Below are 20,627 nucleotides of genomic sequence, written 5' to 3'. Positions count from 1 at the left end.
GGCAGAGTGGCAGAACCGAATCTAGCCATCAGAAGCAGTTAGTACAGAATACAACACTTTATGGCACTGCATTACATTACATGAAGTATTATTTAACACGCCCCATGGCTTATGAAACTCTATGGCTAAATGAGCGTAACAGAGAGCATATCAGAAGAGAGCCCGGAGAAATAACCATCGTCTTCCACCGAGAACACTCCGACCCTGCGGTAATAGCCGTCTCCTGTCCTTTCAAGCATCAGTCCTTCCTCATAGGTCAAGCACATAGCATATAGCGCCCTCGAGCTTCTTTGCTCTTCAATATCGAACAGGCCAATGGCAACAATGCTGCCTAAGAGGCCGTCATCCTTGGACCGCTTTACATCATTGACTGCCTCTAGGAGAAATGCATGGTCGTTGATCCTCGCCAGTGAATATTGCCATCGGGGTCTTCTTCCATAATTCGCGGTTTTAACACTAGACCGGCTCACTTCACGAATGCAGCCCACGATGTTCAATCTGCATTGTGGGAAGGGATACACAACCACGTCTGGATCCCATGTATCCGGTGTCCACGTTCTACCATCGTTGTGAAGCGTGCGGCAGCGGAGGTTTGCTTCGTCGCTGAAGACCTCGTCATGATGTTTGCCTGTGGCTTGAATGATTGGTCCTGTCAGAGCCAGCCACGACCAAGAAGGTGCTCTTTGGATTTCTTGGCCCTCGAGTCTCTTCACCCCTTTGGGCCTTTTCAAAGATTGGCGCGAGTTGGGCCCCAAGTATAGCTTGCGACTTTTCCACAGCAGGCCGCGAACCATATCACACTCCCATATTCCAGCAAGATACCTGCTACCTTGCAAGGCTTCTTGGAACCTCTTGGCCACTCCACAAAGAGTTGCAAAATTGTCCGTTGGGTCAAAGACATCGGTAAGCGAGTATTGCATCGTGAGCTCGTACCAGTGTTTCAGAACGTCCATGGGTTCAACCTTGCGATCAGCAGAAGGACGGATAGAAAGGTCCCGGAGCCAGTTGCCCGGAACGTGAGCGACATATGCCCCGTCCTCATAAATGTTTGAGTGCCTACATTTGAAGCTCAACTGCTGTACGCTAAATGTGACTTTGCGCCTTGATAGGTTCAATTCTTGAAAACACCATGCTCGCTTTTCCACTGGCCCAGTGGCCTTTGTAAGCTGGAGACCGATATAGCAAGTGGAATCCTCCGATGTTGACGTGACAGGACTTCTATATTGAATAGGACAGTGAGGAACGCGTGGACGAGGGACATTCTTAATGAACCCCTGGCGGCTATCGTCACTTTTTCCAGCGATGAGAGTGAGGTCTGCATTCCCATAGACATCGGCTATCTGCCTTGACTGCGTAGCCCAGTCATCTTTGTCGTCTTGGATGATACCAAAAGCATCTATCCAAACGTATCGGTAGCCTAGCATACGAGCGACTTGAAGGGTCTCTTGATGCGAAAGGGTCATCGCGCTTTCGACTATACCTTCATGCTGAAACGTTTCCTTTGTTCGTTTCAGAAGTTGTACATTGTGTCGAACTCCTAAGCCCCACGAATACGACAAGGCCAGATAAGTAGCCTTTCGCCCTTGGGTGACTAATAGCTTCGGTGTCGAGTTCATATTTGGCTCGCCCAGATCGATAACTCGTGTCGGCATGGATGATGGCTCCGCGGAGCAACACGAATGGGTCTGCCGGCATGCTCTGAGCCATGGTTCGCAGATATCTACCATGTTTCGGAGGTCATCTGGCAGGCTTGTCGAGTCCCTTTCCGAGATGAATTGTGCTGCGGGGGTACCTGAGTTGAACCTAGTCAGACCTGCATGAACCTTTGGTTAGAATGGATGATAATAGGATAATCCCACCTCGTTGAGCGAAGACACGAATGGCCCCATATACATGTGTATTATTGCTCTCCAGACCAGAAGAAACCCATATCTGATTTCCAGGGCCCTCTTTGGGGTAATCTGATATGCGAAGGCCATTTGAATGATGTAAATATGGCGTCAAATATATGGCAGTATCTTGAAGATGGCCCGAAAGGTAGTCATCGACAACCGTTTTGTTGCAACTACTGCTGATGCATTCCCAGAAAAGCAAGCAAAGATCGCACTCGGATGAGCTTGCGCATTCTTTCAACTCCGCTAGGCTCTTGTGGTGCATGTAGTTGATCTGGTCTAGCAGCTTCCCTATGGACAAGCTGGCACATAAATGGCACCGCATTTTGGGGGATGGAAAATGGAAGGGGGTTCGCAAACGATGGCAACGAGCTTCAAATTGAATGGCACAATCGTTGGAGTAATCTGGGGCTTATGGTGCCTGTTGGAATACCTGGATACCTGGGGAAGGAAGGCTTAGGTACTTGCTTAGGTCAACCAGAACATGAGCACACGTGCCGTGCTCTTCCGAGGAGGCTATGCTGCGTCCCCCCCCACAACTTCCCCCGCATTCCCCAGTACAATGACTGTCTACGCCCTGGAAGATGGTATTAGAAGGTACCTAACCTAGGTGTAGCCGTCGGTCCCATCCCGCGCATCAAAGTCTATTTTTTGTTCGAATTCATCAGCCCATATGCGTGTGATGCAGCACACAATACTTGTACTTCAGAACACAAGAGCTCTACTTTGAAACTCCACGCTCGGTACCCAATCCAATTGTCTCGACTTCCAGGACTTTACAGGCTTCTGTATCAAGCCGTTTCGAGCATCACGACCCTCCGGACATTGCGTTGCGGCTCTCTGAAGAGTCCGCTGATGGGGCCCAAATCTCTAGTTCCTCGTACATGCCGGCCTGTTTCAGTAACTCGCGCAACTTGTCGTGTACATGCGCCAGAGTCTCACTTTGCCCCCAAACAATACCACCACTCACGCTAGCTTGCTTGAGCCACGCAATAGCATGGTGGATGTTTCCCGCGCACTCGCAGGACTTAGCGATGTCCTCCATGGTCATTACGGCGCACTCGTCGTGGTAGCGCGGCTCCGGGCTCGACGATTCCAGCCTTGAGTGTCCCACAATCTGGAAGCACACGCCGAGGGCGGCAACCCAGTCGCACTGGTCCATATACACGTGTTCGAGCTGGCGTAGCAGCCACCGCTCCTCGGACGAGCCGGGCTCTTTCACGGTGCGAATCGCGCGGATTCCCTCACCTGCTATCCTTAGGGCCTCGGCATACTGCCCGCTGCGCCGCAAAAAGCCCGCACAGGCGGTACGTTGCCATTTGCGAAAGTTGGTGGACGGGGCCGAGCGATTCCCGAAGGCGCTCGGCGACAAAGGTCAGCGCGCGTAGTGTTACATCCTGGCAGTTGTCATCTTTCCTGAGCGTGTCGATTACGAGGACAAATGGGTGAGTCGAGGGAAGTTGTTGCCGCGCCAGCTCGCTCAGATACCGGAGCATGCCGTCTCGGACATACGCGCATGTTTTGGTGTTCGTGGGAGACAGTATACTCAGAGCTTCAATAATCAAGCTGGCCTCGCCCTGGTACAGCGTTCCGGGGACTTCTGCCGTGGACTTCTTGAGTAATCTAAACCCGCGGGTTTGGCTTTGGCTGGCACCTCGCTGAACACCGGCCGAAACCTTCATCAAATAGATCGCGAGGTCAGTATCTTCCCAGAATGTCGTTCTTACAACCATTGGGGAGGCGTCAAAGTTCCCAATCGTGTAGTAAGTACGGATTCCACATAGAACGGCTTCCAGATTCGTAGAAGAAAGCCCATTTGGGGAGATAACCCGGAGTCCGGCAGTGGTAGGGGCATTGGAGCCTCCTGAAAGGTAGCGAAGTATTTGGATGGCCTGATCTGGCGGCAACCGTGGGTCTTCTATCGATTCTTGAGTGTACGACTCCGTACCCCCAGGACCGATACGCGAGGAGGTAGGATTGTTCCTGGGCTTATAGCTGCTCTGGCTAACTTCAACTCGGGAAGAAGCTGAGCTATCACCCGGGGCTATGGTGGCCTGATGCGACACTTCGGAAGTAACAAGGTGTACTCTCTGTACCGAACGAGTGAAATCTCGAAAGTCGTCCTGGAGGGTATCCATCTTACTCTCAATGCTTCTAAGACCCTGGCGTGATGTGAAGTTGCTTGCCGCAACTAGCCCTTTGGTGGTAATCTGGGTTTCCAATGTGGCGACACCGAGCTCCCGGACAATCTCTATATTCAAACGATTGAGCCTATTCAGCTTTTCCGGCAGCTCCTTCTCAATTTTGAGAGAAACGAGGCGTTTCCAAAAGTAGCGGCTTGGTCGAACCCTGCCAGTTCCATCTTCGCTGTCAACGAGAGGTACCAATACACTGCTAATATCTTGTAGGGCCGAATGAAGTGCCGCCGCACATCGCGCCAACCGATCCATTTGAGATGAGTTCATATGACGAAAGAGGTTCGATCCCGTGCTGCAGCTGTAGCAGAGGCGACTTATGGAGTCAGTAACTTCGTTCAACAGCGTAGCGAGCCTGCCAGGTACATCTTTCAAATCCTTGATCAGCTTGATAGTGGCGAGCAAGGCCTCCGAGGCCACCATCACAAGCTGCAATCCTGCTGCTATGCCCCCAACAAGGGAGAGAGGATCGGCCATGGCGAAAAGTTGGTGAAATGAAGAGGGCAATTGAGAGACAGAATTGCATTCGGTGAGAGGAGGCTGCTTACATACCTATATATGCAAATCAGGATAAGCCTGACACGTGGAATGCATTAGTGCATAAGTGCAATTCGTATATCGAATGATGCCCATCATTGGATGTCTTAGCGAACCAATTCGGGTTCTTCCTCACGTCAAGTCATATGACAAATGCGGGAAACTCAGGTTTAGTGAAGCTATTGAAACAGGCATTTTGATCCCTTGATCACTATTGCGTACCCTCTTGCGTCTCCGACAAAGAACTCCACAGACTCTTTTCGCTCCTCCTCAGGAACATCCCATCCGGTAATCTCGCGCTGGATGGTCTGCTGCACGTAGCAGTGCGTCATGAGTAGTATAACCAAGCTTTGGGGGTTCTCCTCGAAAAGAAGCGATATTGTGTTTTGCACGCGGCTCCAAATAGCCTGGTATGGCTCCTTGCGGTCGGGGCTGTCATACGTTGTTCCCAGAATGTCGAATGTCGATTTGGTCTACATTCTGAGAGTCCATGGTGGGAAAGTTGTGCTGTATCCAACTCTTACTGTGACGCTCATTCTTTGGTCTTCCATCTAGGCCTTCCCGTAGGCCTTCATGAATAACAGGACGAACTGACGGGAATACGGGCATAATACCCATTTGTGTGGTCTCGAGGGCACGTGTCAGGGGTGAAGTCGCGATTATCTCAGGGGCAGGTACACCGGCGGTGATTATTGCGTTCCTCAAGTTGGACGACAGCTCCTCGCATTGTTCTCTGCCCGTCTCGTCAAGTATAGGATCAGGTTGTCCATCACTAGAGACCTCTTTTACAGAGAGTTCGACTTTTATCCTGTTGAGCGTTCAAGTGGATTGTGTGAAGGAAATCCAGGGCGCTTACTTTGGGCGCGGCGCATTATGTAGAGAATTTTGTACTGCGTGTTCTCGTCACTATCGGCGTTCCGCTGCCTGATATGCGCCATGAACGAAGACCAGTCGGGGGCTCGCGGGGATGGGTAAGTCAGGTACATTCCATACTGCCACGGAAGGCACAAGTCGGGTTGTTGACCAGAAATTTGTCTTAAGTCTGTTCTGAAATACTGCTCGTCGTGTCCAAGTTGATGCAAATCCGCCCTAGTAAACACCCACCTGCTTGGGGTCAGGGAGGAATCATCCATTTCAAGCCCAAGTATGAAAATGGCGCGAGTAGAACCACAGAATCCATACTATGCTTTCATGGACAAGAGGTATTGAATAGAAGCATGACGCTGTTATCTCGGGCTACACAAGAGCTCATGCAGTGGCGTTTCGAGGGCCAATCACTCAACGCCACGAAAACAAGTTTTCAATACAACATAGACCAGAGGCTGCATGATTCGACACCCCGCTCGTACCGTAGCCTGACTGCCGCTCTCATATCTACGCTGATGTCATAATGTTGTTTCGTGGCGGTGGCAGTGGGACTTGCCGAGGGCAAGTGAAGGCTGTGTTGCATTGGAACCATATATGCCGGTAAATGTAGTTGAACCTGCTCACCTTTAAGCACGTCTCCTCTTTGGCAACACCAAAACAAGCAGCGACTCACGACGCTCAGCAGCGGCTTGTGCACATCTTGCAATCGATCTACCATGAGTTGTGAAAAGTGTAGTCAACTCACCATCGCCCATTTGCTGGAGCTTGCTGGAGACAATGTCAAAGAAGCCACAGCAAAATACATCGAGTCGGCATGTTACCGTCATCATTCTTCTATTTTCGAACTCGAGAAATCGGCCGATGCCGGTTGCCAATTGTGTGTTCTAATCCGATACGCTTTCAGCAAAACCTGGTTTAACTCCTTTGCGAGGACCGGAGACTCACTCTTAGCTGAGGCAAAGAGAAAATTCCAAGATACCGAGATTCAAATCTGTATTGGCACCTTGTGGCCATGGGATAAGTCTATGCATCACGATATCATCGTGGCGCAACTTCATGTTTTCCCTGGAAGAAACAAGACATCGTTCTTAAATCATTCAGCAGTACTATCACTTTCAAAACTGAAATGTAAGTAACTCAGGAAAAGAAGGTACCTTTCAGGGTCTTTGAATCAACAGCCTAAATTTACAGTATAGCTTCCCCAGCGTCACCAATCCATGTCGGAGAGTGCAGCGTTGGTCTCGACTATCTGGACATAAACATGGGGTCAGAACTTTGCTTTGAGCTCATTCGAAAATGGCTTCATGGGTGTTCCAACCAGCACGCGAAATGTCATCACCTCAAGGAACGGCCGGAACTACCGACACGGGTCGTTGACGTCGGAGGTGCATACGCAGGTGGAACGCCGCGAGTCTTCGTACCCAGTCCCGGTTCGCGTGGCCATTACCTTGCTCTCAGCTACAGCTGGGGTACCGGAGAAAATAAGCCACCATGCCGTCTGAGAAACCGCACAAAGACCTCCAGTACCTACCAGCATCGTCTCCCATTTGATGAACTTGCCAATGTTCACCAAGACGCGATCCACATCGCGCGAGCTCTCGGGTTCCAGTACATCTGGATTGACTGCTTGTGCATAGTTCAAGACTCAGATGAGGATTGGGCTAGGGAATCGCAAAAGATGGCGTCAACTTTCGGCAATGCAGCGATCACTATTTCGGCCATTGCATCACGTCACAGTATGGATGGTATTATACCCGCAGCAAGACCAGAACCAGTCGAGTCAGAGCTCAAAGTCATTTCCAGCAGCGAGGAACCGGTTCGGGTCTATTTCGATCTTGAAGAACAGATCGAAAGTCTGTGGGAGATGACACAGCTATCGGAGCTTAGCAGACGTGGTTGGTGCCACCAAGAAGACGTTCTATCGAATCGCGTGTTGTACTATGGTCGCACAAAGTTTTACTGGAGATGTCCGACTGAATGGCAAACCTCGAACGGCATGCCTGGTTGGGCAGGACACCAACTTCCTGACAACTCCGGGCTCTCTCCTCTTTCCCGAGTTCTTCGTCCGAATCAAAGTTACACCGGACCGAGCCCTTCACGGGATTCCGTCCTGGAAGAGTATTCCAACTTCTTGCAGGCATATTGCGAGCGGCGTTTTTTCAGCGAATCAGACAGACTACCTGCATTCTCGGGCATAGCGCAGCGAATACACAAGTTTCTTGGCGGCGAGTATCTATGCGGGATTTGGACAGCCGAATTGGCATTCAGCCTGTCCTGGGAAGCTTCGACATTTGCGGCCCCAGAGACCTACTTAAGGAAGCCGACTGAGGGTCGTGATAATCCAACGTGGGCATGGCCCAGTGCCGCAGCTGCCGGATTCGCAGTTTATGCGTGGGACATGGATCCTGAAAATCGAGACCCAGATTATTGCGGCCTGTACGAAATTGAGTACGTGGATAGCTGTGTTCAGGCTAAGAACTTGGCGAATCCCTACGGTGAAGTTAAGGCCGGAGGATCTCTGACGGTCAGAGGCTGGACCATTCCTTTGAAACGGACGTCGTGGGTTCAAGCTCAAGATTACATCGCCAGCCACGGGACGCCGTTTAAAGCTCATGCTGATTTTGATGGTCCAATCTACGATCGACCCAATGCAGTACAGGAAGAATCACTTCAACCTTATCTTCCACATAAACCTACCCCTGTTTTCCTTATAGATCGGACCAGTCCGCGCCCACCGTGGGATGGTTGGGACACCGAGGGAAGTTACTTTCTCACCTTCCACAACAACATTTACGTTGAGCATGGCGCTATTGGAACACAAGGAATAAACTTTACTCTACTACTCATCACGGCAAAGAGAGGTTATAGAAGACGCGGTTTTGCTCTAGTACTGGAAAGGGCTGAAGACCTATTTGGGGAGAAGTACCGAAGGGTAGGAAATGTATACTTCGGTAAGAGGACGGAGCTAGACTGTATTGATGACGAGTTCTTAAAAGACTGGGTTTATAGGACTATAATTCTCGTTTAAAAGAAATCGGTTAAAAAAGAATCATAATACGGGTTTCCTTTAATATTACGTAACATTCCGGGGGTCACCGCACATATAGGTACGGGTTTTACATAACAATACCGGCATGCAGGTCGCTACTCAGATAAACTTTAATTGAAGGCCCCCCTTAGCTGAATCCCAATGAAGCAGAAAGCCGTGCCATAATCTTTTCCGCTGGCAACACCTAACCACCTCTCCCCCCTCTTGTGGTTGAGATTGCGCAAAGCGTTTGGATAGTCGCGTACCGAAACGATGTTTTTCAACATCAACATCGTCACGCCTACCGAGGGCAAATAGGAGAGGGTACGTTCATGATCGGCATCCTGTCAACTCAAGAGCATATGTGTCTGATAACCACGACTGGTTGGGAGCAGGTACAAGGGATGCTGAGTCACTTGTGCGCAGATGTCGAGAAGCAGGAACCGGAAGCGATCATGTTCTGCGCTTCCTGGTGCGCCGCTGCCGGTGTGTTCTACGTCGTCGAGATGTATGTAATACACCCCTTGAAATATAGGTGATTTGGGCGAAAAGACCACATGGACTAATTCGGAGGCAAGGTTCACCAACGAAGCCGCGCAGGAGCACCATCACAACCAGCTCTACACGGCGGAGCTACGCCGCATATCGCAGGAGGAACATAACATGGCCAAGAAGGTAGAGGTGCAAGTGTTGGATCGGTTCGCGGGCTTCAATAGGGGATACTAAAGCCGGACATATCATCTGATTCCTGAACTGGATCACCCTTCCGGTCTCGTAGTGGCTAGAGGCTCTGGCGCGACCCCGTGGAGTTCCTCACCACCGTTTTCTATCGCATCACCGGCGGGTGGGTCACGCTGTGGGCTATCGGGCGAGGAATTGCTTCACAGCCGGATTGCTCAGCCAGCGTTGTCTGCGGCACAGCACATAGACTCGTCAACTGTACTTATATATGTATACTTAACTACCGCAAGTCAATGTTACAGCCCCCGACTTCTGCCGCATGGGGAAGAACACCAAAATAGGACCAAGACGATATAACTGGCAGCTTTAATTTGACGACCAAGCTACATGTTGGCGGCGGATGAGCATGCTTCTTGGCAGACCCCGTCAAAAGCTACACACTCTTTAAGGCTTAGCTCTGGGAGTTCCTTGTAATTATGGTTCCTCCGAGACGATCTGATTGCTCCGGGGTAAGTGAATTGGCGATATTTAGTTGGTGCGATCAGCGGCAAACGTTGCTGCGCCGCACTAGAATTGATTGATGGCCCCCACCGAGATCTCGGCGCCTGATCACGATAAAAAGAGCGCGGGCGCCAGTTTGTTGTCTAATCTACCTCTTCTCAGCTGAAACCACTATACCGTAATATTTTCATACTAGTTTTTCGTTCATTCCCAATATGCGTTTTGAGGGCATCTTCGCGGCCGTCGCCGTCCTGTCCGGCACCGCAGCCGCCGTCTGCACCAAATGGGAACAAGGCGACACGTCCCAGGAATCCATGAACAATGGATTCTCAACCGACCACGGCCAGGTCCTCGAGCGCCTGGACTGTCCCGCGGACGCCAAGTCCCCATGCCCGTTCGAGCAGAAACCGCGTCACATCGTCGTGAAGCCCGAGATTTCCAGCATCGTTCCGACGGGCCGGGAACCACTGGTGCTAGCGTCCCAAGAGGAGACGGACGCCATCGTCAGGCTCGCCCAGGACGGCTACAACAGGGCGGTTAGCAATAACCGCCGGCTCCAGCAGAAGATGAACACCACCACCGCCGGGCCGAAGCAGGAGGTCGTGGGGAGTTCAGGACACTCGAGGCGACGATTCGTCCTTTCCTGTTCGCCATCAGCGACCGCACAGTCGAGCCGGGAAATAGCGCTACACTCAACTGGCTGCCTTTCTTCCGCTACTCTACGGGCGTTTTGAGCGGCTGCTCCAATGAGACGCTTAACGGCCGCCGCGTCACCGTCGGGGCGCCGTACTTGGCGAGGGAGGCGCGCACGAATGGGAGCAGTATTGCGGGGACGTGGACCAAGGGATCCGTCACCGACGAAAAGGACGATGACGCGAAGAGCGGAGCTTCGGGGTTGGGCAAGGGGAGTCTGGGTGGTGTTGTTCTGGGGTGTTCTGTAGCGGCTTTGGTCTCGAGCTTTATGCTCTAGTAGGGAAGCGATATTGGCCTGGCTCATTTATATGATGATGTGTTTCGTTATATACCCATGGAGAATGTTTATATCTATCAACTATGATCAATGCACTATGTGTTGAATAGGGGCTTATGACGCTCCACAACCAAATGTGTATATAAGACCTGGAAGTCCCCCAGGACTTCCACACCTAGTTCTGCTATTCAATCCAACGGTGCTATCTCCTATCTTTGACACTATGAAGTCGCGTTCTTCCACCCCTCAGGGCCGCCAATGACCGGCTTCAGCAGCTCCGGCAGCAGCTCCGCCGCATCCCCGACAAACACCCAGTCCATGCCTGGCCGCAGCCCCTTGGCGTCGCCCGCCTCGATGTTGATGGTGGCAATCCGCGCACCCTTTTTGCGCGCCTTCTCCGCGTACCCCGCCGTCGGCCAGACCTTGCTCGACGTCCCGACGACGAGGCACAGGTCGATGGGCTCAGCATCATCCGCAAAGAGCGCTTCGGCATCCTCCGCCGTGCTCTCGGCGAGCGCCTCGCCGAACCAGACGACGCTGGGCCGGAGGATGTTGGCCTTGCACTTGGGGCACTGCGGCAGGTCTTCTTTGCTCAAGCCAGACGACATGCGGATGTCGGACATGGGACGGGGGCGGGCAGCACCTGGCTCTTGCTCGTCCCCCACGGCAACAGCCGCCTTGAGTGGCGCGAGGTCGTCGGCTTGGGGAGATTTGTCCTCGAACTTTTCGCCGAGGATCTGGGCGTTCTTCCGGGCGAGCCCGGCCAGAAGCATTGGGCTTGCCTTGGGCTTGTGGTCCGGATCGACGCGACCGATGGCCGCGGCCTCGGCACGCGTGGTATCCAGCGCCGGTGTGAGGGGATCCTTGAAATTGCCCTCATCGACATAGCCGCAACCCACGATGTCGACGCAATGCAGAGTGAACAGATTGCCGTGGAGCTGCTTCAGCTGCCCCTCCGGATGCCCCGCGCGCGGGCTTAGATTGTCAACGTTCTGCGTCAGCGTCACACAGCTGGGTCCGACGCGCCGGGATAGTTCCGCGAGCGCGTAGTGCGCCGGGTTGGGTTTGGCCTTGAGGGCTTCGTGCCGGCGGTAGGCATAGAACTGCCACACGAGACCCGGGTCGTGGCGGAAGCCGGCGGGCGTCGCGACTTGCATCACATCTTGGCCGTTCCAGAGGCCGTTGGTGCCGCGGAAGGTCGCGAGTCCCGAGGAAGCGGAGATGCCGGCGCCGAGGACGGAGATGATGCGTTTGGATTGCTGCAGGACGTTGTGGAAGTCGGCAACTTCCGTAGGGTTGAGGGCTGGTGTTGTTCCGGGCATGGTGATGGCAGTTTCTAAGTTGAGTTGGTCACTGATTTCTGTGACCGTTTGCTAAAACTGAAAGACGGAAGACGCAGTTTTATAGATGTCAGAAAGAGAAAAGGAGAAAAAGCGATGAGGTTTCCATGCAGGATAATCGTACTTCTGCCTAGAGTTAGGGCGATCTACGCATCACTGCCCCAGCTTTACAGCCCCCTTTGACCCACCCCTGTGAGCTCCTCGGCGAACCTGCCAGACTTGTCGGAGCACCCAATTGACGAAATGAGTCGGAAATCCAGCACATCATTGTCAGTACGACACGTCACAGTCTCCTCCAAGAACATTGATACTTTCCTCGAGCTTGCACACCACGTGTTGGTAGATCGCGTTCTGCAACTTCGGGTTGCTGAGGTCTTTGCTCGACGCAAAATTGCACTCGAGGCACTGCAGAGTGATCTGCTGGTATGCAAGCCCGAGGCCAAGGTTGCACTCAGCGATGCGCCGCACTTCGCCGATATCGTCGATTGGTAGCCGCCTCCAGCACCCAATCTGGAGCAATGCCATTCCCAGGCTGAACAGTGTAAGATTGTCAATACCGTGTTCGCGCAGCGCCATGAGTAGCGTATCGTGGAGATTAATACTCTTGGGTCTGGGATGGTTCTGCTGCGTAAGGTCGGAGTTGATGTGTACGGTTGCTAAGGCAGTCGAGAGCCCGTTCTTCATCTGAAAGTATGACAAGTCCTTGAGATGCCACAGGGCCTGAAGCCATGGCGTGGAAGCAAACTGCAGAATGCCTTTGACTAGCCTGAGAGCAAGCTGCAACTGCTGGACCACGCCGAGCCCAGACTGCTCAACAGTCACATCGAGGATGCTGTCTAGCTGGGTGGGATCGCTCAGGGAATCCTGGTCGAGGCACCACTTGTGGTCACACTTCTCGTCGCAGAATGGCCGGATGCTATGCCGTATGTGGTCAGAAGCGTCAAGGTAGCGACTGCACATGGCTGACTTCGTCTGTGTGCAGAGCTGAGCACACAAGTCCCTTGACAAGCCGAGATTTATGGGCACTGGAGCAGTCAACAAACTTGACTTGCTGGTCCCAGAAACCCCGGTTTGCTGTGTTGAACGTCTATCCTTGTCCCGGAGCCTTCTGACCTCCACAGCACGTGGCCATTTTTCATCAGTCTGGAAACCTAGAGGCGTAGGAATCTTGACCAATTCATGACTCTCTGAAAGAACCATGGACTCAACCCAAGTACTGGCAAATTGTTAGCGCCTAGAGCAGGAAAATACTTAAGAACGGTAATTACTAACTCATTGGCTAGTTGAGTAGATGACGTTCGGCAGCGCAGCACGACCCTAAAGCTGGTATCATTTTTGCAATCCAGAAATAGACGGGCTTCATGGTTGGTGTGTTTGGGCTTTTTGCAGGACCAGGTCTCACTTAGAGCTCTGTAGAAAGAGGCAGAGTATTGCGCAACAGTGTGGTAGGACGAGGGCAGGGATACCAAGGGCTCGGCCTGGTGAGAAGGGGGTGGTGCCGATTCGTTACGTCTTGATGCCATCTCTCGGATATTTTTGAGCTCATGGTTAGACTTCCTCAAATTTTCAATCAGAGACTCATACTTCGACTTGTTGCGGATAACATTGAGCTCCTCTCGCGTGACCTCCGACTTTTTCAACTGAAAAATGCCTATTAGTCGCTGGAGTGGTTTTCTCAGTTTCCACAAGCATACCTTCACATCTGGACGCTGAGAATCTCCAGCTGTCCCATGGAGAGATTCACTCAGCTCTTTGATGTACTTCTGAATGTCCTTGATCGTCTCTTCATATCGACCAAGTCGCCTTCCCAAGTATGTCTTGATCTGCTTGTCCAACTGAGACTTCTGCCAAGCCGGATGCGTAGTGTCTTTGACGAGTTCTCCGGCAAGGACGTCGTCGTCAAGGCATTCTTGAAACAATATTTCGCATTCGTCAAGAAATATAACTAGTTGGATCAATCACCACAAACAAGGACATAGTGTCTTGTAGAGTAAGCTCACTTCTTTGGGTTTCGAACTCCTTTTTCAGCCTTTCGACCTCGCTCTTGCGATTTCGCACTGCCTTCAATGTTCTTAGGACAGCAATGCTACCCTTGATAGCACTAAGGCACAGAGGCAATACGCCGAGAACGATTTCAGCCATGTTGACAAATGTAGCAGGCAACTGCGCAATGTCGCCTCTGGGACAGCCGGGAAAGAGGGGTACGGGGACAGCTTTTTACTTGGGGCGCAACGTTGAAGGCGATAAGGCTGTATGCAGGTCAATGTAGGATGAACATATCGCCCGCCACGTCACGTCTTCTACCCCTCTTCTGTCCAACAAGTACAGGATCCAATCAAGACAAACTTCAGCTATGTCGGCCACCAAGTGCAAGTACTCATTCCTGTCTTTGTTTTTTTATCGAGATCTCACATCATCGCTCTCCCAAGTCATCCCGTACCATTATAAAGATGTCTGGATCCTACATTGCCTCAGAATCACAGCGCGATGACGGCGGAGGTATCTACGAGTCTGGTTCGGGCGAGTCACTTCTGCTTGCCAATGCCTACCGACCATGCATCCAACTGTTCACAGATATTGTGGGATGCCTCTCGGACCAAGCATCGCTAGACCCGCCTATAATCACAAGCCTACAGAGAAGCCGCGACTCCTTGAAGCTGTGGGCTCATGGGTATGGCGTTAGCAAAGGTCTCTTAGACAATGAACTATACAGATCACGAAGAGCTCGAGTTGGCACCTTTCGTCTTCTAGTCAACATCTGTCGGACGCTTCTTAAGCGTAAGTTTTGATATTACCCGCACAATAGACAATGAAACATAGTCTGATACCTACAGGACTCCTTATTTTGGTCACTGAGGATCGACAGCCTATAGCATCCCAGAGCGCAGTTGAGGTTGGTATCGCAATAGAGAGATTGAGAACACAAATCGAGCGGGATATCCAGGATTCTGACAGTGATACGACCAGTGAGGGATTCTTCGACAACGCCAGTGATCCTTCCAATATTGCTGAGGATCTGAAGACAGACGTTCGATGTCTTCAAGACCTTGGATACAGATTCCAGGAGAAGGCCATTCGCCAAAGATCAACAATTCACCGCCGAACGTCAACGCAAACGCCTCAAGCTTCTGAAACCCCTACCAAATATGACACCCCTTACTCCGTCTGACATTCTTTCGCTATTCAAACATAGCATTCGCAGGCAATATCCATCTTGTAGCCCGGATTTGCTTGAAGTGCTTGCGAATGCGCATCGCGATCGATTTATTCGATGCCAGGAAGTCAGGGACAAGAACAACCAGGCTATATCGTCTTCGGATGGGATGCCAACGGTCGAACCAGCATCTAAAATATTTCATGCTCCTCATCTGGAAACCTCTGTGGCCACAGCAAGAGAAAATTCCAAGACAAAGATAGCGAGTGCAGAAGCTCAGGGCAGCTCACTCAGGATCCCACCGCTACCTAAGAATGCTAGTAAAGGTGTTCCCTTTACGTGCATTGGGTGCGGAAAATATGTTGTGTTGGTTAACGAATCTGCGTGGAAGTAAGTCGAGACTTGATGGTCTTACATCCCTTTACTAAACACTCAAACAGGAGACATCTGTTCAAAGATATGCAGCCTTACGTTTGTTTGGACAATCATTGTGAAAACGGTATTTCGATGTTTTCCAGAATGGGTCAATGGAAACAACATACTACTTTGAGCCATGCCGATTTGATACCATGGAAGAGTGCCCAATGTCCTATATGCCTAGAAGATATGCCAAAGGGGGCTCTTCTTGCATCCAGTCATCTGGCACACCACCTTGAGCATATTGCCTTCATAGGATTCCCGACTCCTCCAGACTCTGCAGACGGGGTAGACCGTGTGTCCAACAACCCGCTGTTAGTTGCTTCAAGTACCAACGATACAAAGCAGACGGATTCCACAACGATGCAAGCTCCCTCTAAGCGTCGATTTTGGGAGTACCCGTGGTTGAAGCACACCTCAGCACCCAAGTTGGGCACGAGCAGAAGCAACTCTGCAGATTTTGGCAACCGGAAAGCGGGATCAAATGAAACAGACAATAACCCTACGACCGCGTCAAAGGGCGTGACGAAGGACAAACAGCCGGCTCAAGAGGGTGAGGAATTCAAAGACTTGATCGATAGATTAAAGAACCTGTTCTTGGACCACCCGGAAACCCCTGAACAACCTCCAGGCTCGAATAGAGGCGACCAGGAGAGAACAGCGCCAACTTCGAAAGACCCCACGCAGGGATCGAGTCCTCATTCTACTGACCCAACCCTCAAAAGCTCCCCACCAGTAACTTTACCCTCAGAGGCTAGTCCAACGATTCCAAGAAACGCCCCAGTCGCCAGTCGGCAGCAAAAGTCTGTTCGTATCGACGCCGTAGAGCGACGTGGCGCTTCCAGTTATGGCGATGACAGTAGATTCAGCATGGCTACATGGTTTTGTGTGAGTATAGAAATAGCTGGATGACATCACGTGTGGACTGACGCTGCTTAGTGCCAATGCGGTAATGGGCCTATGGGACTTCCTATCAATGAATACTGCTCAAACTGTCAAGTTGGGCGATGTGCTTATTGTACAGTGGAAACCCCTAAAAAAGCAAGGGCAAACGCCACTGAAGCTTCAACACAATCTGACTTCCAGAAACCTTCAAGGAATCACAAAAGCCTGCCCCCTCCCCAAGGTTCAAACACAAGGGTTGATTGTGCCCGTACAGATTTTGATGAGGTTTGGTAATGGTGAAGTGGTTCCACCCCCATGGTGGCGCCTAGTGATGATGGTCCAATTACTGAGGTATTTGTAATGTTTGGTCTGGCTCACCATGGCCATGAGTTATTCAATAAAGTCCACAGTGGACAGTGTAGGCTTCAAGTTCAATTTTGCCCGCCGAACGATGGGAGCTGAGATGCTCCTGCATTATTGGTGGTTGGATCCATGGACGCTTTGTTCCCTAGAGTGTATCCAATATGAAGGAAGTATTAGCCCTATCTTCCGCATTTTCATCAGCCACGTAGCGGACCCGTCCAAGCGAGATTGGCGAGGCTTACGAGCGATAGAGAGCATACAAATATGGCATCACCAATAAGGTTAGGGGTGCAGAATACGAAATACGAAGATGATAAACCGCTGTGTAGTTACAAACGGTTATCACCATTTGACAGAGAATCGAGTGCCTGAAGCCAACAACTTCTAACAGTCCGTCAACTCACACTCGTGACACGTATACTCAGTCTGCAACTGTTGAACGAGTGACATATGTGTATGAACTGGTGGTACAATTTGCCTTGTTGCTAAATTTAAACATACCCTTACATCGTGATTCAGAAACAGCTGGAAACCGCCTCCCTTATTGTTACACCATAGCTCCTGCACTTGCACACGGACAGTGGTCCCATGGCAACCCTCAACACCATCAGCGACACCCACTGATCTCGCCTCGTGTCAGCCCTTCCTCGGCATAGACGTAGTATTCATCCGACCGTAACTGGAACAGATCGCAGCAGTTAGATCCATGGGTACGAATCACATACAGTCAAGTGTGGAAATAATGAGAGCAGTACTTCGAGCTTGTAGCCACGACGGTTCTTCCGGCGCAGAGTATCTTTCAGCTTTTTTCCGTCCACTGCCGAACCTGCAAGGATCTGCACAGGTACTTCGCCGGCTGAGCTGGCACTCGATCCTGATTGGGTGGAGGACCGGCGGCTCTTTGGCGGAAACCCCAGAAAGCTAAGGGAGGGCATGGCCTGGCGTAGCTACCATGCAATGGGCTTTGGTAGATTTGCGGCTGAGAAGGAACTTTTGCAACCTCGGGATCTGGGGAAGGATTCTTCGTAGTGCAAGGGGGCCAAATCTGCCTAACCGGGATTTTGTCGGTGAGATGGCGGGAACCAGGGCTTTATCTGATGTCTCTGGTACAGTAGTCAGCAGCAGGGCTGATTAGTTATCTAGGGGGTATTATTTTGGGGTAGCCTGCGGCCACTGCCGTCAGATTCCGTGCTGAAGTGATTGGTATTAAGTCGGTATCACCGCAGCATTCGATAAGGGTGCGGGGTTTGTCCGGCAATAGATCGCAGTTGCGTAGATGACTGTGGATCAGGCCATCCCGGCTTGATTACTTGCATGTAAGCACTATGTAGGGGGGCTGGGGGCTTATGATTCGAAGATGCTTGCATTGCCTCGCCAAGTGGCTTGCATAATAACAAGGATAAGAGAGAGTCCAGATCAATAGTAGACAAGCCCCGAAATGCCACCCAAACTCGGCTTCGCTTCTGTCCAAATGCACAAGGAACCTTGACAATGCTGACAGAGCCTGATTTCGATTTTATTTTGGGAAGGTGTGAGAGCTGAGTGGCATCGCAGAGTTTTCCACGGATGGTTATACAGGCAGTGAGTCGTCGGCGTCTTCATCTGTTACGTATAAGTAATCGGATGATTACGAAATTGTTTCTCGTCAAATCTTTCCATTCGTTGTGTTTCACTTTTTCGAACGTCTTAACGATAGTAAGCCACGATGTCATTTGCAACAACAACTACCCCTCACGACAGAGACCAAGATGCAGCGGAGCCTCACGCGGCATGTCCTTGCGGCAACGACAATGTTTGCCAATGCGCCATTGCCGTTCTGCGCGATAAGGGGATGCAGGCGCTCTTGCTCGCATCCCAAGAAGACGTCAGCGACGAGCGTCTCCGATTCGTGCCTCGAGACTCCATTATCCAAGAGATAAGCCCCGACTTCATTTCGACAGTTCTCCAACACATCTCCAATAAAGATGCCGATATTGCATCACTCATATCAAAAGCAACCAATCGGATCGGGCCACGTGCAGACTGCCACTGCAAGAAGCCGTTTTGCACGGGAAGTCGAGTGCTTTTCGCCTCACTGCTCTTCGCAGGGTTGCACGGCATTCTAGAACACTTTATTCGTGCGGCTCTGCCAGCGATTTGCGATAGCTCGTTATGGGGGGAGTTGACCCAAGAGAAGGAAGGACTTGGCGATGGAGACCCGATCTTTCGACAAATCCAAGAGCTCCAAGGCGACCGAAAAGACTTGTTCTTTTACTGGATGTGCCAGCTCATACCGCTGTGTTTTGTAAACGAGGAAGCCAATGGACAAATCAACAAACTAGAACTTACGGGTGGTTTGCAAAATAGGGTCCGTTTGCCTTGGACCTCATCAGAGGAGGGAGCTATTGGGTCAACTGGCAGAGACTTGACTCGAGCCTCGGCCAAGACTCAAGTTATTGGGGCGCACACCGCCAAAGTCGTGAAGGTCAACATACATCGGAGCCATCACGAATTAGTAGGCAGCCTTACCTCCTTATTTCCCTTTTCTGTTTGAGTGGCTTTCTAACACGGAAGCAACCAGGATGATTCCACGAATGGTTTTGCACTAAAAACATTTCTAGACGAATGGGATGATCCGGGGTCATCCAAATCCAATTTTGATAAGGAGCTTGAAACCAACAACGCTGCCGCTCGCAGCGGTCGCATACTTCCCCTTTTAGCCGCGTTCGAGCATCGAGACAGCCTTTGCTTGCTATTCCCATGGGCTGAACTGGGCGACCTTCGAAATATCTGGCAGAAATATAGCCCTTTCCGTGACGGCGGAGCTGGACAGCACCCCCACCGCGCTACCTGGTACTCACCGCAATGGCTTGTAGGCGAATGCTATGGCATAGCCAGTGCTCTCGCAGATATCCACGGTCGCGGAGATTCAACGCCAGGGAAGAGACCCCTTATGCATGCCGATATTAAACCGGACAACATCCTGGGGTTTTATAATGGGGACTCGGTTTCTCTCAAGCTTGCCGACTTTGGACACTCGCACATACTACCAGCTAGTTCTGCTGAAGTTATGGTCTCGACTTTGGTCAAAGCAAGGTCGTATCGAGCACCAGAATACGACATCCGGGAGAGGGTCACGACGAAATATGACGTGTGGTCTCTCGGGTGCCTGTTTCTGGACTTCGTCACCTGGGCCCTCCTAGGCTGGAAAGGCTTCGAAGAGTTCCGAGAGCGGCGCTTGAACGAAGAGAATGATCCCAAAGCAGACTACGGGAGTTTGATAGAGGACACGTTCTTCAAAAGGGTGACGGGTCGTCGAAGTGCCCTTTCCTTGTCGAAATTCCGGCCCGGCTATGAACCAACGACCTCGAGAGCAGACTCGAAGAGCAGTTTTACGAAAAGTCATACCTTTAGTCTCAGTTTCCAGGGGTTTAGCCGACCTGTATTGACCCGTGTCCGAGACACTGTTACTCAAGTACGTTTCATTTCTGTGGCATATTCCAGTTGCTGCTTCATTTCGTCTCGCCCCTTTTCGCTTTCGCCCCACCTATCCTACCACGGCGAAGCTGCTAACAACGGCCTCACCAAACAGCACATGATGCAGCTACGCGCTAATTCTGGATGTGACGAACAAATAAGCCAGTTATTAGATGTGGTAGAGTCCAAAATGCTTGTGTCTGACTGCGATGAGCGAGCATGGTCTGACGCGGTGCGAGACATGCTCTCCCAGATCCCACCACAACGACTCGAGGCAGAGGGCAACCATAATAGCATGGTGTTAAGTCGAAAATAGGTATATGACTTTAGGAATTTCAATA

The 20,627-nt window shown here is 51.3% G+C and overlaps 11 protein-coding genes across 11 annotated transcripts; 5 read left to right on the top strand and 6 right to left on the bottom strand.

Annotated features, from left to right (window-relative positions):
- Positions 1 to 125: 125 nt before the first annotated feature.
- On the bottom strand, positions 126 to 1,616 carry PG997_000414 (uncharacterized protein; the record flags this gene model as incomplete). The annotated part of the gene is made up of 1 exon (XM_066804729.1): positions 126 to 1,616. One exon carries the CDS (start codon positions 1,614 to 1,616, stop codon positions 126 to 128), a length of 1,491 nt encoding a protein of 496 aa, XP_066674502.1.
- Positions 1,617 to 2,700: 1,084 nt separating this feature from the next.
- Positions 2,701 to 3,054, bottom strand: PG997_000413 (uncharacterized protein; the record flags this gene model as incomplete). The annotated part of the gene is made up of 1 exon (XM_066804728.1): positions 2,701 to 3,054. One exon carries the CDS (start codon positions 3,052 to 3,054, stop codon positions 2,701 to 2,703), a length of 354 nt encoding a protein of 117 aa, XP_066674501.1.
- Positions 3,055 to 3,136: 82 nt separating this feature from the next.
- Positions 3,137 to 4,564, bottom strand: PG997_000412 (uncharacterized protein; the record flags this gene model as incomplete). Its single annotated transcript, XM_066804727.1, has 1 exon — positions 3,137 to 4,564. One exon carries the CDS (start codon positions 4,562 to 4,564, stop codon positions 3,137 to 3,139), a length of 1,428 nt encoding a protein of 475 aa, XP_066674500.1.
- Positions 4,565 to 4,766: 202 nt separating this feature from the next.
- PG997_000411 (uncharacterized protein) lies at positions 4,767 to 5,496 on the bottom strand (the record flags this gene model as incomplete). Its single annotated transcript, XM_066804726.1, has 4 exons — positions 4,767 to 4,803; positions 4,847 to 5,056; positions 5,220 to 5,424; positions 5,481 to 5,496. 4 exons carry the CDS (start codon positions 5,494 to 5,496, stop codon positions 4,767 to 4,769), a joined length of 468 nt encoding a protein of 155 aa, XP_066674499.1.
- Positions 5,497 to 8,974: 3,478 nt separating this feature from the next.
- PG997_000410 (geranylgeranyl pyrophosphate synthetase) lies at positions 8,975 to 9,245 on the top strand (the record flags this gene model as incomplete). Its single annotated transcript, XM_066804725.1, has 2 exons — positions 8,975 to 9,027; positions 9,098 to 9,245. The coding sequence occupies 2 exons, from the start codon at positions 8,975 to 8,977 to the stop codon at positions 9,243 to 9,245; spliced, it is 201 nt and encodes a 66-aa protein (XP_066674498.1).
- Positions 9,246 to 9,916: 671 nt separating this feature from the next.
- Positions 9,917 to 10,671, top strand: PG997_000409 (uncharacterized protein; the record flags this gene model as incomplete). The annotated part of the gene is made up of 2 exons (XM_066804724.1): positions 9,917 to 10,300; positions 10,327 to 10,671. The coding sequence occupies 2 exons, from the start codon at positions 9,917 to 9,919 to the stop codon at positions 10,669 to 10,671; spliced, it is 729 nt and encodes a 242-aa protein (XP_066674497.1).
- A 221-nt stretch (positions 10,672 to 10,892) lies between these two features.
- Positions 10,893 to 11,993, bottom strand: PG997_000408 (uncharacterized protein; the record flags this gene model as incomplete). Its single annotated transcript, XM_066804723.1, has 1 exon — positions 10,893 to 11,993. One exon carries the CDS (start codon positions 11,991 to 11,993, stop codon positions 10,893 to 10,895), a length of 1,101 nt encoding a protein of 366 aa, XP_066674496.1.
- A 288-nt stretch (positions 11,994 to 12,281) lies between these two features.
- Positions 12,282 to 14,153, bottom strand: PG997_000407 (uncharacterized protein; the record flags this gene model as incomplete). Its single annotated transcript, XM_066804722.1, has 3 exons — positions 12,282 to 13,227; positions 13,284 to 13,956; positions 14,012 to 14,153. 3 exons carry the CDS (start codon positions 14,151 to 14,153, stop codon positions 12,282 to 12,284), a joined length of 1,761 nt encoding a protein of 586 aa, XP_066674495.1.
- A 308-nt stretch (positions 14,154 to 14,461) lies between these two features.
- PG997_000406 (uncharacterized protein) lies at positions 14,462 to 15,180 on the top strand (the record flags this gene model as incomplete). Its single annotated transcript, XM_066804721.1, has 3 exons — positions 14,462 to 14,682; positions 14,725 to 14,789; positions 14,846 to 15,180. The coding sequence occupies 3 exons, from the start codon at positions 14,462 to 14,464 to the stop codon at positions 15,178 to 15,180; spliced, it is 621 nt and encodes a 206-aa protein (XP_066674494.1).
- Positions 15,181 to 15,684: 504 nt separating this feature from the next.
- PG997_000405 (uncharacterized protein) lies at positions 15,685 to 16,494 on the top strand (the record flags this gene model as incomplete). Its single annotated transcript, XM_066804720.1, has 1 exon — positions 15,685 to 16,494. The coding sequence occupies one exon, from the start codon at positions 15,685 to 15,687 to the stop codon at positions 16,492 to 16,494; it is 810 nt and encodes a 269-aa protein (XP_066674493.1).
- A 2,041-nt stretch (positions 16,495 to 18,535) lies between these two features.
- Positions 18,536 to 20,602, top strand: PG997_000404 (kinase domain-containing protein; the record flags this gene model as incomplete). The annotated part of the gene is made up of 2 exons (XM_066804719.1): positions 18,536 to 19,163; positions 19,431 to 20,602. The coding sequence occupies 2 exons, from the start codon at positions 18,536 to 18,538 to the stop codon at positions 20,600 to 20,602; spliced, it is 1,800 nt and encodes a 599-aa protein (XP_066674492.1).
- Positions 20,603 to 20,627: the final 25 nt, after the last annotated feature.

This window comes from Apiospora hydei (genome assembly GCF_038363865.1).
Source record: "Apiospora hydei strain CBS 114990 chromosome Unknown utg000002l_segment0_segment0, whole genome shotgun sequence".
Classification (NCBI taxonomy): Eukaryota; Fungi; Ascomycota; class Sordariomycetes; order Amphisphaeriales; family Apiosporaceae; genus Apiospora; species Apiospora hydei.
Note: the sequence above shows the minus strand (reverse complement) of the source record. Positions and strands in the feature narration are given on the sequence as shown.